The 14,556-nt window shown below is 34.9% G+C and overlaps 1 protein-coding gene across 4 annotated transcripts in view; it reads left to right on the forward strand.

The window, feature by feature from the left end:
* The window catches only part of STS (steroid sulfatase), a 180,137-nt gene that overhangs the window by 71,521 nt on the left and 94,060 nt on the right, over positions 1-14,556 (forward strand). For all 4 annotated transcript variants that reach the window (XM_007500950.3, XM_056807753.1, XM_056807754.1 and 1 more), the window contains exons 2-5: positions 1,458-1,598; positions 4,254-4,375; positions 4,464-4,586; positions 7,049-7,472. In XM_007500950.3, the coding sequence (XP_007501012.1) occupies positions 1,458-1,598; positions 4,254-4,375; positions 4,464-4,586; positions 7,049-7,472 (810 nt within the window). The remainder of the gene's footprint in view (positions 1-1,457; positions 1,599-4,253; positions 4,376-4,463; positions 4,587-7,048; positions 7,473-14,556) is intronic.

The following is a 14,556-nucleotide window of genomic DNA, read 5'->3' on the forward strand; positions in this document are numbered from 1 at the left end:
GTAATAGCAACTAGCAATATCCAGTAAAATCTCATATAGGAGAGAAAATTTCAGCAGTTTTGAAGGAAATAAAGGATTCTAAGAGGCAGAGGCTAGGAGTAATGCATCCTAGGCATGAAGGACAGCTCACATCTTTGTATGGAGATAGCCGATAGAATATTGTGTACGAAAAACAGCAAAAGATCCATTTTGACTGTGCCACAGGGGATGGGAAAGGGAATGTTGTATAATAAGGCTAGGCAGCTAAGTTGGAAACAGAGTGTGATGGGCTACCCATTAATCAGAGAAGTTTTTATTTGCTTTTAGAAATCAATGATTGGAGTTTGGATAGGGGAGAGACAAAGGTCAGATCTCTGTTTTCGGGACAGAACTTTGATGCTGGTGATTGAGTATAGCAGGATTGAACTGAGGCAAGGAAAACAATTTGGACTCCCATTTTGGATTGTTTTAGTCATTTAGAAGGGAGATAATAAGGGCCAGAACTACAGTAGCCATGTGAGTGAAGAGAATAGTACAGATGTCAGAAAAGTCATGGAGATAAAGTTGACAAGATTTGGCATCTAATTGGATATCTAGAGTGAAGAGGAATGAGGGTTAGAGGATGACTGCAAAGTTGTGAACTCGGGTGCCTGGAAGCATGATCATACCCTTGGTAGAGATAGGGAAATTGAGAAGAAAGATGAATGTTTGAGGAAAGAAAATGAATTGTTTAAAATGTGTTTGAGTTTGGGATGCCTACGGGATGTCCAACAAGTAGTTGGTGATATCACACTCCCAAACTTAAAGAAGCTTACATTTAACTGGTAGCAGTTAACTTATTCTATTAAGCAGAACTTTCCTCAGTACATTGGCTTTCGTATATCAACACCAAACTGAATTCCCATCCTATATTGTGAAATTAATTTATCCTTAATATTGAAAGATTTTCACGATATTTATGTTTATTTACCTAGGGATGGGGAGGGGTGTGTGTGTGTGTGTGTGTGTGTGTGTGTGTGTGTGTGTGTGTGTGTGTGTGTGTGTGTAGTTTGTATTTTCTGATAAGGACCTGAATGGAAATCTATTTCATTAACAAAATATTTTTCCAGTGATCAGTAACAATATCTATTTTATATCATCAAATGACTGGTTTTCAATACCAATAAGATGGTAGATACTCTTTTAATTTTTTTCCCTAAAGAACAGTGGCTCTTTTACTTGTCAAGAATAGAAACAAAATAATTGGTTTTCACTAAAAGCAAAATATTTATTCAGAAAACAAATACGGAGAGTTCAACATCTTTACACATCAAATTTTACATTGATTCCTTGAAGCAGATATTAACATCATCTGACAAGCTTGGAAATTTTTTTGTTTGTTTCAATGATCTGCTTCTATAGCTGAAAAAAATTAGAGTGGTTAGTAAAGAAAAAAGTTCTCATTCTTCATTCTGCTTTTGTTTATTTACTCTTCACAGGAAGATGAAGATGCTTTTACTTTTGATGTTATTCTATGGCAGTGTCAACAGTGATGCGGTTTCGAAGCCCAACATTATTATAGCAATGGCAGATGACCTTGGCATTGGAGATCCTGGATGCTATGGAAACACAACCCTAAGGTTTAATAAAAGAAGTTCTATATAAGTTGTTGTACTACTCAAATATGCTTAATTTTTTTCTTGCTTGGTTGTTTTAAGATGTTCTTAGAGCTATGGAGTATAGACTATATCATTATATTTAAGAAACTATAACAATTAGGTTCTTCCATTTGTTGTTATGTATGTAGATTTATATTTGGATATATATTTAAATACAGATGTGTATGTGGGAGTTAGAATGTACTTAGCAAGAATTATGAGTCCATATACATAACTATACATATATATATATAAATATGTAATTTACTTTTGTATAAAGAATCCAGCAAAAGAAGCATTTCCAATTTCCATTATTTGTTCTACCATGACTATGTTGTTGTATAATATATAGAAGGGAAAAATCTAAAAAGTATCTCCTTTACTTTTTTTTCTTTCCTTTTATCTTCCTTTCCCTCTATTTTTCCATTTCTTTTCCTCCACAGTTCCCATCATTTTTTGTTTTTTACATTTTGGGTGTCTTGTAGTGCTTTACTAGATTATCCCACTCAACTCTTACCCCAAATGTCTGCTCCCTTTTCTCCACCTTGCATCCCCTACTATTTTTCACTGACAATCCGTGAGGGTGGTATACCACCATCTTTTCAAAGGGCCTGCAAGCCATAGAAACAGAACTGGGAAAGGGATATGGTGGAGGTAAGTCACTAGTATCATGTATTTTGCATTACCACATTAGAAATATAGAAAATATCCTATTTCCAAGGTTTCAGTCAAAAAACTAAAACAAGAGCTTCTGCATTATTCTTTAAGTTAAAAAGAAAAAAAGTGAATCCATTCTCCACTAAAATATTGATATTCAGGATTCTTTAAAAAAGCAATTATATAAAACAGTCCTATAATTATATAAAATAGTACCTTATTACTAGAATTTTCCAAAGTGAACTCAAAATAATAAATATTTGAAACCACTTCCTTTTTCTAACATGTGAACTAGTGAGCTTGTTATCAAATGATTATAGGGACTGACTTATTTTTATTTCATTCAGTCCAACCTCTTCATCATTTTCTCCATAGTAAAATGCTTTTATTTCTAGAAGTAAGCTACAAGAATATGGGCAGGAAGTGATATGGTTAGTAATATCATTTTTGCATTGGCAACTGAGTGAAGAATAGATCTGAGGAGGGCAAATTTGAGACAAGAAAACTAATTTGGATTTTCCATGTAGATAATTTCTGTTTTTCAGAAACTGTGTTCCATAGTTGATTTAAAATTAAGTAAATTTTGTTTTTCATGAGTAAATTCCTTTTTTTTCCAGGTAGGAGTCATATTACCCTTTATTTTAATTTGAGCTAAATGATTAGAAATTAGAAATCCACTCTCCTTTAAAACATTTATATTTGAAAGAAAAAATTTATATGTTGGAAATTCTTCCCAAATACACAGATAGATGATAGAGATATGCCACTCTTCTCTCATAGTTTTCACTGAGTTGCATATCAATGTTTTATACTCTTTGTAATTTACTAGCCATTTGATTTGGAGTCTATCTAGGATGTTTTTAATATTTATAGCATGTGTCTTTCTTTAATTTGAATTTTTCTATGTTCTTCTATATTAGTATTTTTTTGAAAAAAATTTTCCTCATGTGCCCATGATATTCAAATTTAACCTACAAACAAAAAAAAGATGTCTCTACTTTCTGCCTTTGAAAGAAAATCTAGATACTATAAATTATAATCAAACTTCTAATAAGAAAAGACTCAATAAGAAAATAAAATTTTAGTAAGAAATTCTTTTAATAAGAAAAGTAAAGTTTCTTATCCCACTTCTTACTACCTCAGCTGTTTGAATGAGCAAGGTAAACTTTATAATGAGAAAAAAAATTAGGATTAATCTGATTTCTCTGATTCTTTCAACTTTCAAATTTCATAGTTTCTTCTTCACAGTGTTATTTCATTGCTCATTTCTTTATCTCTGTATAGGCGTTGACAAATACACTGTAAGTTTCAGAATTAAGGAGATATAGATTCTGGCCTCTTAGGCCTTGCAATCTAACCCAATCCACAGTAGGGAGAATGAAAATAATTCGGTCAAGGAAACTTTTTGTAAGTACATCAATTGAACGATAATAGTAGTCTACTGTGAGAGTATTATTTAAAAGCAAAGTGATACATGCAAAATGATGAGTGAAGGAGGCTCAATGATTACATTTGACTGTCCAGTTCATCAAGAAGGAGGTTGTTAGAATGTTAACTGTTACAGCATCTTAATACTGTTTTTACAAATAAGCACTTAATTAAAACAAAGACTTCTGTGACTCTTGTATAAAGAGAGAGAAAAATAACACTACATCCCTCATTAGTGTCTATATTTTATGTAGTAGATGGGGAATATTAATTAAAATAGCAAATAATCATTCTAAAACATTTAATGGGGCAGCTAGATGACCCAGGTGGCCTTAATTCAAATTCTGTCACAAATACACTGGTAAAATGGGAATAATAGCACCTAATTCTTAAGAGTTGTTATGAGGATCAGTTGAGATAATTTATATAAAGTGCTTTGCAAACATTTAAGTGCTATATAAATGCTAGCTATTAATTATTATAATTTAAAAGTGTGAAAAAACTTCAATTTTAGAGCAATTAAAAGTGAAATTATTCTTCTCCTTCCCCTAGAACCCCTAATATTGACAGGATAGCCAAAGGGGGAGTCAAATTCACTCAGCACTTAGCTGCATCTCCACTGTGTACACCAAGTAGAGCAGCTTTTCTGACAGGCCGTTACCCTATCCGATCAGGTAAAAATCCCATTGAAAGTTCTTTTTTTTTTCTGGCTAGGAAGACACTCTCTAATGTTCTTTTTTTTTTCTTTTTTCCTTATTCCAGGGATGGCTTCACGCTCTAAGGTTGGAGTGTTTCTATTTTCAGCTTCCTCAGGTGGACTACCTACAAATGAAATCACTTTTGCCAAGCTTTTGAAGAACCAAGGCTATTCTACAGCCTTGATAGGTAGAGACAGCTCTGAGAAATGTGGGGGACAAAAGGAATTTAAGACTATAGAAAGAGAAAGGAGCTTAACAGAGAAGTCAATCAAGAATTTTTTAAGTGTTTTTTTTATTTCCTAGACTCAGTTTACATAGAAAGAGGTTTGTGTGTGGGGGGATTATAAGGACAAAAAAAAATGCGTATTGGAATCAGAGAAAATTTGAGATAGATTCTGAAAACATTATTCATTACTTCTTTTTTTAAACCCTTACCTTCCATCTTGGAATTAATGGTTCCAAGGCAGAAGAGTGGTAAGGCTAGGCAATGGGGGTTACACAGCTAGGAAGTGTTTGAGATCAGATTTGAATACAGGACCTCCTGACTCTGGGCCTGGTTCTCAATCCACTGAGCCAACCTAGCTGCCCCCCATTCATTACTTTTTTTTTTTTTAATAAAACCCTTACCTTCCATCTTGGAGTCAATACTGTGTATTGGCTCCAAGGCAGAAGAGTGGTAAGGGCTAGGCAATGGGGGTCAAGTGACTTGCCCAGGGTCACACAGCTAGGAAGTGGCTGAGGCCGGATTTGAACCAAGGACCTCCCGTCTCTAGGCCTGGTTCTCAATCCACTGAGCCACCCAGCTGCCCCAGCCTGGAATTTTAGGTTTAGAGGACTTGTGTTCAGATATTGACTTTGAAACTTAGTGGTATGGTCTTGAGTGAATTATTTAAATTCCTTGAGCCTCTTTTTCTTGAATCTGAAAATGAAGGGCTTGGATTAAATGACCACTAAGGTCCCTTTTAACTCCAACTATATAACCCTATAAAATTTGTGCAAATTCTGAAAGGACATATTGAATATTTATGTTTGTGCATCAAATATGTATACATATATGATAAAATTTTTTCATGCCTATGTATGCTTATATAAAACCTTCCACTAGTGAAGAAGTTCTACTTCAGGTAGATTTGGGCTCTTGAAAGTTAAGCCAGTGGATCACAAGTCCTAGAATGTTCTATCAAGTTGGAAAGGTTTCAGGTAAGGACGAGGCAGCAGATATATGCCTGTCACCTGAGCACAAATTTAGCAAAATTTACAGACTTATCCCTTGAAGTTTGGCAATAAGGTAAGAATTTATTTTGACCATAGTGTCTCATGAAACACCTAAACCATGAAGTTGTTAAGATTTCCATCTCTGGAGCATTATTTGCAACAATGAAATCACAGTTTTGTTTTGTTTTGTGAACCTATTGAAGTAAACATTTCATACTACATGTCATTAAATATTATTACTTCCACCTTTATTTTTTCATGGAGAATACATCGCATGTCACATATCCCTCAGATCATGTATTCTTCTTTTGAAAGAGTATCATATGCTATTGTTTAGCTTGTGTTGGTCTACACTGAATAAAGTAAATTGTTGACCACTGTTCATAGTCATTCTATTAAGATAATTTTTCCTACAATGTAGAATACTGCCATGAATTTATAGACTTAGAGCAGGAAGAGATCTTAGGGGTCATCTAATCTTACCTCCTCATTTTACATGTGAGGAAACTGAGGGCCAGAGGGATTAAGGGATTTGTCCAAGATCATATAAATAGTAAGTGGCAAGAGAAAGAGAACTAAGTTTTTCTGCTTTTCTATCCAATTTTCTTTCTTTCGGATAGGTAGATTTTTTTTCCCCTTGCTACTTTTGTATAGAAGCATTAACATTATTTTTTTTAAAAACATCAGCAAAACCTTATTATTTGTCTTTTAAATATATCTTTCAAAATATTATTTTGTTCAGTGATATGTATGAGGGTAATTTTTTGTTTGTTTTTCCATCCCCATTTAAAAATTAGAATTGAGAAATGAAAATGAATATAAAGAAGCTGATTTAAAGAAAATTCTTCAGGAAGCTGCATGTCATCTATCAGGATCTGTCATGTTACATACAGTGTGATTACTTACTTAATAAAGATGATTAATAGGCTTTAAAGACAAAATCAAATCTGTTTGCCTGTAGGAAGACGTTTCTTAGACATCAGGAGTAGTGTTTTGGATATAAATGTTTAATTTTGGACTATGAAACTCCAGAGAAGGGGCAGTTAGTGATAGTGATTCAGAAGGAAAGAGGGCCATTGTGACATTTTTTTTAATGCATAGAAAAAAATTTAAAAGGAATACAGTACAATTTTGAAAGAAATATGTAGACTATGTTATATATATATATATACATATATATATATATGTATACATATATATGTATATTTTTAAAAGCCCAATGAGAAAGTTTCATGGCCTTATATACACATCATATTTTTGAGTTTTTCCATGTGTATCAAAATGTAATTTTTTGAGTGTTTAAGTTCAAAAGTAAGATACTAGATTAGTCAGTAGGTAGAAAATACCTTCTCTTACATAGGCACATTTATCCAAAGTCTGGAAATTCTGAAAATTGCCTGAAAATACATATCTCACATATGTCTCTTTCCATAGGAAAATGGCACCTTGGGATAAACTGTAACAGCAGAGATGACTTCTGTCACCATCCTTTAAATCATGGTTTTGACCATTTCTATGGACTGCCGGTGACCAATCTACGAGACTGCAAACCAGGATCAGGCACTGTGTTTACCACAGCCATTCATATGTTTGTTTTCATTCCTCTGCAAATTGTTGGCATCGCTCTTGTCACTTTGGAGGCCCTCAATTGCCTTGGCCTGTTTCGGCTCCCTCACTGGGTATTCTTTTCCTGTCTTTTATTAGCAGCCACTATAATTGGACTCCTAGCCTGTTTCCTTCATTTTTTCCGACCCTTAAACTGCATCTTGATGAGGAATCATGAGGTTGTCCAGCAACCAATGTCTTATGACAATCTCACCCAGAGATTGACCAGGGAAGCACTCAAGTTCATAAACAGGTTGGTATTGCTTGTATGCTGGGATTTTGCTCTGTTGCTACTGATAAAACTGGCTAACATCCATTTCCATGGTAACAGCAAAAACAATGTCCCTGTTTTGGCCCTTTTTTCTCTTCCATATTCAATAGGTAACCAGAGAAACAATAAAACAGCATGTAGGGAGGGCAGTAGATCTGAATAAAGTGATAATATGAAAAATTCAATAGTTTGTACTTGATAACTTTAGAAATCACTCCCCAGTTATGTTAGTCTCATATTAAACATCCATGACATGTTTCATAGTTTTTCTGTCAACATTTTTTTCTCTGATGGCCTTTTAAAAGTATATTAGTTGATTACCTACTTGACTGGAAAGCTATAAGCTAAAGCGAGAATTAGCTGGGACTGTAATTTGTTTTATTTTGTTTCTTGAAATTGTTAAGGAGGAGAAAGGAATGATCATATTATTCTCTCTCGTCTACATTTTGAACTTATAAATGAAAAATGAACTTAGGCTTGGGAAATGCTGAAGACAACCAGAAATGGCTTTTTATACTATGTTTGTGTCAAGAATAACAAAGAAAGGGTAGGTCTTAGAGTCAATAGGGGGCATTATGTTAATATATGACATAAAAAAGCAAAATAAAAAAAATCAAATAGTTAATTGCAATTCAAATTCTGTTAGAGAGAATGGTTTTCAGACTAAAGAGGATAGAACAAAAATGGTAAAGAAACTTAATGTAACAAAGGAGTTAGTAAGAGAAGACTAGGGGCTTTAACATTGACTTGGCCAAAATTGCATTTTAGGATTCCAAAAGACATTGAATATTTGATTACTGAAGGGCTTGAGATCTTCTTTAAGGAATAAAGGGAGAGAAGAGGTGTCCTTCCAAACTAAAAATGAGCACATTCTAGAATTCAAAATACAAGAAAGGTAGATTCTGGATACAATCAGTTTTTGAGCTTAACATGAGTTCCTGGCAAAGTTTTCGAGCAGATTGTTCACTAACACTTAGCAGGGGAAGCAGTGATCACTAGAAGCCAGAATGGATCAACAAATCATCCCAGAATAACCTCATTTATTCTGTTGATGTTTTTACTAGGCTGTTGTCTGGAATGTGGTCAAGATACCATCTGATTTCAGCATAGATTTTTGCATATTCTCTCACAACATCCTCTTTGACGAGAAATAGAAATGTGGCCTAGATGATGGAGTACAGTTGTTGTTGTTTAGTCATTTCAGTTATGTCTTACTCCTTATGAACCCATTTAGGGTTTTCTTGGCAAAGATACTGGAGTCTTTTGCCATTTCCTTCTCTAGCTTATTTTACAGATGAGGAAACTGAGGCAAACAGTTACAAGACTTGCTGAGGCAAGTGTCTGAGGTCAGATTTGGACTCAAGAAGATGAATCTTCCTGACTCCAGGCCCAGCAACTCTATCCACTGTGCCACCTAGCTAAAGGATCTCAATGACCAATCTAGTCCAACTCACATGTGATCAACAATTTTCTCTACAATATACCCAGCAAATAGTCCTCGAGCCTTTGCTTGAAGACTCCAATAAAGGGAAGCCCATTCATTTTTTTCTCTTATTAATGATTTCTCATGACTATAATGTAGATGGGCTTTCAATAATGATATTAATAGATAAGATACTCAAGATAGCTAACCTAGCATTTTAAACTATCTTCTTTTTCTCTAGATATGTATCCCTTTATCAAGAAGAGTTATTCAAAGAATCACAACATTTCAGACTTATGAGGGACTTCAGAAGCTGTCTAGTCCAGCTTTATATTTATATCTTTTCAATTTTCAATTCCCAGTCCCAGTTGGATGTGGCTGAATGATTAGATTAAAAAGTATTAGCTGATAGGTTAATATTAAATGGGATCAGATGTCTTTGGTACCATTCTTATTCTGTTTAACAATTTTATTTGATTTAGATGAATATATAAATATCATTCTCTTCAAACTTGTATGTGACCCAAAATTAGAATGGATAGCTTATAGAAATAGAATCTGAAGAGATCTTGGCAGGCTAGTATGTTTATCTAAATAAAACAAGATGAAATTTAATACATTTAAACTTCTGAGTGCTCATTCAAACAGTTCAACTTTATAAGTACACAATGATGGAAAGATGGTAGTGCTTGTGAAAACTTTTTGATGTTTTATTTTGACTACCAGTTTAACAAGAGGCATCAATGTAGCATGGCTGTAAAAGAATCTGAAAACTTTCATTCTTCAAAAGTTAATATCCAGATCAGGGGAGATAAGAGACCTACTGTACTGTGCACTCATGAGACCATAAGTGCATTTTTGTGTTCAGCTCTCTTAGAAAAGAACACTAGTAAGTTTTCCCAGGTGTAAAGGAAGACAGGAAAAAAAGAAAAGTGGTTTTGGAATCATGCCATATGCAAACTGATTAAAAGAATGAGGGATTTCTAGCCTGGCAAAGAGAAAATGTAAGGGGAGAACACAATACTGTCTTTAAATTTATGAATGGTTATCATGTGGAAGAAGGATTAGATTGTCCAATATTAGATATTAGAGTCAAATATGGAACTGAGATCAATGGATTAAAGCTATAGGCAGATTGACTTTGGTTTAATATTGGAAATGACTTCCTACATATTAAAAATGTCCAAAAGTGGAATAGGCTGCTTCAAATAGTTAGGGATTTACTGCTAGTAGAGGCCTATAACCATTTAAGAGGTCTTGTACATGTAATTTGTGTATCACTAATTAGAAGGTAAAATTGGGTGACACCTCAAGATCTTTTCCAAATAGTTTGTAATTCATGGATCTGTGAAACATTCAGAGTTTTTCTGGTGCATTGAGGAATTTTCCCAAGACTAAACAGATCTGGAAATTAGTTAGCTGCAACTCGTCTTTGGAATATCTTTCAATTGTTAAGTTTTACAAGATGAAATGAGCAAACCAATTTTGTAGTTTAAAGAATGGATTGTCAGAGAGTTATGTTGCTAAAGTGGGGACAGTTTCAGGAAATATGCTTAGTCTATTACTACTCAGTTTGGAACTGGAAAAGAAAACCAAATAGGACCCATCATCACCTTAAAGTACAGTATTTTTTTAAACTTTGAATCAATCAATTGCTATACATAAACTATAGTGGTGGCAGTGTCAGAGAAAAGAATGAGGCCTATATGAGAGATGTTGCAAGGGGTAAGCTGCCAGGCTTTGACAACAAATATGATATGAGGAATGGGAGATTGTGAGGAATCCAGGATGACTCCTTGGTTTTGAGCCTGAGGGACTGGGAAGATTTGCCCTCTGTAGTTATAGAGAAGATAAGGGAGAGGACATTTAGAGAGAAAGTTAACAGATTCCATTTTGGATATAAAAAGTTTTAAGATACTGGACATCCAATTCAAAATGGTAATTAAATTCATGGGAGCTAATGAGATCACCAAATGAAATAGAGAGAAAGAAGAAATAAGGGTCCAAGACAGAAATTTTGGGATACTTAGTTAGAGGACATGATAGAAAAAGATCCAGGAAAGGATAGGGAGGAAGGGCATTCAGAAAAGTAGGATGAGAATCAGGAGACACTTGTGTCCTGAAACTTAGAAGATACAAGGAGAGAGTGATGAAAAATCAAGTCTTCATAGACTTCAAAGAGAATGAGGGCTGAGAAAAAGTTGTTGGATTTGGCTAGCAAAAGATCATTAATTAATAACTTTAGAGCTAGCATTTTCAGTGGAATGATAAGGTTAGAACCTAGTCTTGGTTCTGTCACTAACCAACTCTATGTTTATGGAAAAAGAAAGAGTGGAAAGAACTTGGAGTTGGAGAATCTAGTTTGACCCTTTAAAACTTGTGTAATCTCTGGACCTCTGTCACCCACAAAGTGAGTAGTTTGGTCTTGACTGACTTGCAAGATATCCCCTAGCTCTGGTTTATAATCATACAATCTCTAAGGATCTTTCCAATTTGACACAAAAATTCGATTTTTCTGCTTTCATGGGACTTGAAAAGACTAGAGGGTACTTCAGCTATATGTATTGCCTTAAGAATCTGTTATGTTTGTGGCAAAGCTGAAAATGCATCAGAAGAGAAGCAATAAAAATCATTAACAGAGTGTGAAATGGATGGCAAACTCCTCAAAAGCATTCACTATTGAATATTTGGTCATTGTATCATAGTGCCAGGCTCAGTGCACTGTACAGGATAGGGCCAGCATTTATTAATTGAACTATATGAAGAACAGATTAAAGTATTTGGTAGATTGGACTAAATCTCTAACATCTCTTCCGGTTTTCAGATAAAGGTAGTTCTAATATTTGAAAAAGACTAAATGAAATAAAAGTGGAAGTTATTTTTGATTGGACGTGAGAGAACTTCTTTACAGTTTAATTTAATTAAACAAATTTATGAAGCCTATGTGCAAAAATTACTGTTATTTAATGGAACCATGATTTTATTTTTTTGAAAATTTTATTTAATTAGTCAATTTAGAACATTATCCCTTGGTTACAAGAATCCTATTCTTTCCCTCCCCTGCCCCCACCCCTTCCTGTAGCCAACTTACAATTCCACTGGGTTTTACATGTGTCCTTGATCAGAACCTATTTCCATGTTGTTGATGTTTGCACTGGGATGTTCATTTAGAGTCTACATCTCCAACCATATCCCCCTCGACCCATATAATTAAGCAGTTGTTTTTCTACTCCCACAGTTCTTCCTCTGAATGTGGATAGTGTTCTTTCTTGTAAATCCCTCCAAGTTGTTCAGGATCGCTGCATTGCCACTAATGGAGAAGTCCATTACATTCTATTGTGCTACAATGTATCAGTCTCTGTGTACAATGTTCTCCTGGTTCTGCTCCTCTCGCTCTGCATCACTTCCTGGAGGTCATTCCAGTCTCCATGGAATTCCTCCACTTTATTTTTCCTTTTAGTACAATAGTATTCCAGCACCAACATATACCACAATTTGTTCAGCCATTCCCCAATTGATGGGCATCCCCTCGTTTTTCAATTTTTGGCCACCACAAAGAGCACAGCTATGAATATTTTTGTACAAGTCTTTTTCCTTATTATCTCTTTGGGGTACAAACCCAGCAGTGCTATGGCTGGATCAAAAGGCAGACAGTCTTTTAGCACCCTTTGGGCATAGTGGAACCATGATTTTAAATATTTACTCACACCCATACACATACACACACACATCTTCTTACCTTTATAATAAGTATCAGTTCCAAGGCAGAAGAGTGGTAAGGGTTAGGCAATTGGGGTTAAGGAGAGTTCCAGGATCACATAGCTTAGAAAAATCTGAGGCCAGATTTGATTTCAGGATCTCCCATCTCCAATCCTTGTTCTTTATCCACTGAGTCACCTAGTTGCTTTTCCATGATAAAATATTGAAATAGACTATTCAGGAAAGTTTTCCCTATATCACTTTAAAACATGCACATATAACTAGTCTCCTGATGCTATAAAATAGGAATGATAGCACCTACCTTACAGGGTTGCTGTGCAATTCGAACAAAATAATATTTGAAAAAGTGCTTCTATCAGCGGGGTAGCTGATAGATCGGTGGCTCAGAAGAGAGAGCCAAGCTTGAAGAAAGAAGGTCCTAGGTTCAAAATCTGATCTTCCTAGTTGTGTGACCCTGGGCTAGTCACTTAATCTCCATAGTCTAGCTCTCAGCTCTCACTTTTCTTTTGCCATAGACCTAATACATAGTACATATTGATTCTAAAACAGAAGATAAGTTTTTTAAGAAGTACTTAAGTTAGTGTCTGGCACATAGTAGATACTTGTAAATGCTTATTTTCTCCTTCTGTTCCCTTTTTACTAGTCATATCTTCTCTGGTCACTTGGCTAGAAGGTAGCAGAGAAGCTATTCAAATCCTAGTCTTCCTAAGAAAAAAACAAAAACAAAAAACCCCCAGCAATTTATTCACTAAACCACAGAGCCTCTATCACTGAATGAATGGCCTCTCCACAAAAACCAGTCAGCTCAATTCCTTTGATTAGTTACTTCAAAGTTGCATTAAATTCTTCATTGGTCCACTGCATTGTGTGTAAAAAGCAATCTGAGTCATTATGTCCAACAGTGTATCAAACACCAGTGGCTGATACTCTAAAGCAGGAGCCAAAAAGATTAAAATGTAATTCAGAAATATTTAACTAAATAAATAAGAATACAGAAGACTATAGCAAATGTCAACATGTGGTTTCTAAGTCAATGTGTGCCTTGCAGAGATCCTTATTTACTTTGGGCCTGTTTCTATTTGAGGTTGATACCACTGATGTAGAGGGCCTCAGAAAATCTACGGCTGAGTAAACTGAAGCTTCACTGAGTACCTGGGACAGCTACCCGATGTGCATGCATAAGCCTTGAAGTGATTAATTAGTTTCTAAGCTGGCCAGGCAAACTCAAACGAAACAATAACAGAAATATCATACATGCTACACTAAATTGGAAGAAAAATTATATTCTAAACATAACTTTGGACATGTGTGATTCCAAAGGTGAAAGAGAACCTGAGCCATCACAGACTCCCAGGACAATGGAAAGGACCTCTGAGTTTGTTTAATCCAGCCCTCTCGTTTTAAATATAAAAGATTAGGTGATTTGTCCGTGGTCACATCTTCATTTACCATTGTGCAACTGCCTTCCTGACCCTAGATGGAGAGCTCCATCTGATAGCATCTACTTAGCAGAGAGATCTAAATGAGATAAGATATGTTAAGTGCTTTGCAAACTTTGGAGTGCTACATCAATGTCTATTATTATTATTGTTAATTCTGATTACCTGAAACTTCAACATTACCTAAACAGCTAAAACAAGGCTTTCCTGTTTGCTTATTTTCTGCTTCAAAGTGCCTGCAATTTAAATAGTGTTTAATATGTTTCTGAAAGTGCACTCTGACAGAAGGCAGTATGTCTAAGTCTTAGGCAAACCAATTTTCATATTTGTAAAAATGAGCGGGCTAATCCCAGTGACTTTTACTATCCCTAATAAGTATGTGATTTTATAATTCTAAATCATTAATAGGCTAGCCTTAAAACCATGAGAAAATTGGACAGGGAATAGTGACACAGGTCATCCCAAGTAGATAAAGAAAAGACAA

Source organism: Monodelphis domestica, chromosome 8, assembly GCF_027887165.1.
Source record: "Monodelphis domestica isolate mMonDom1 chromosome 8, mMonDom1.pri, whole genome shotgun sequence".
NCBI lineage: Eukaryota > Metazoa > Chordata > Mammalia > Didelphimorphia > Didelphidae > Monodelphis > Monodelphis domestica.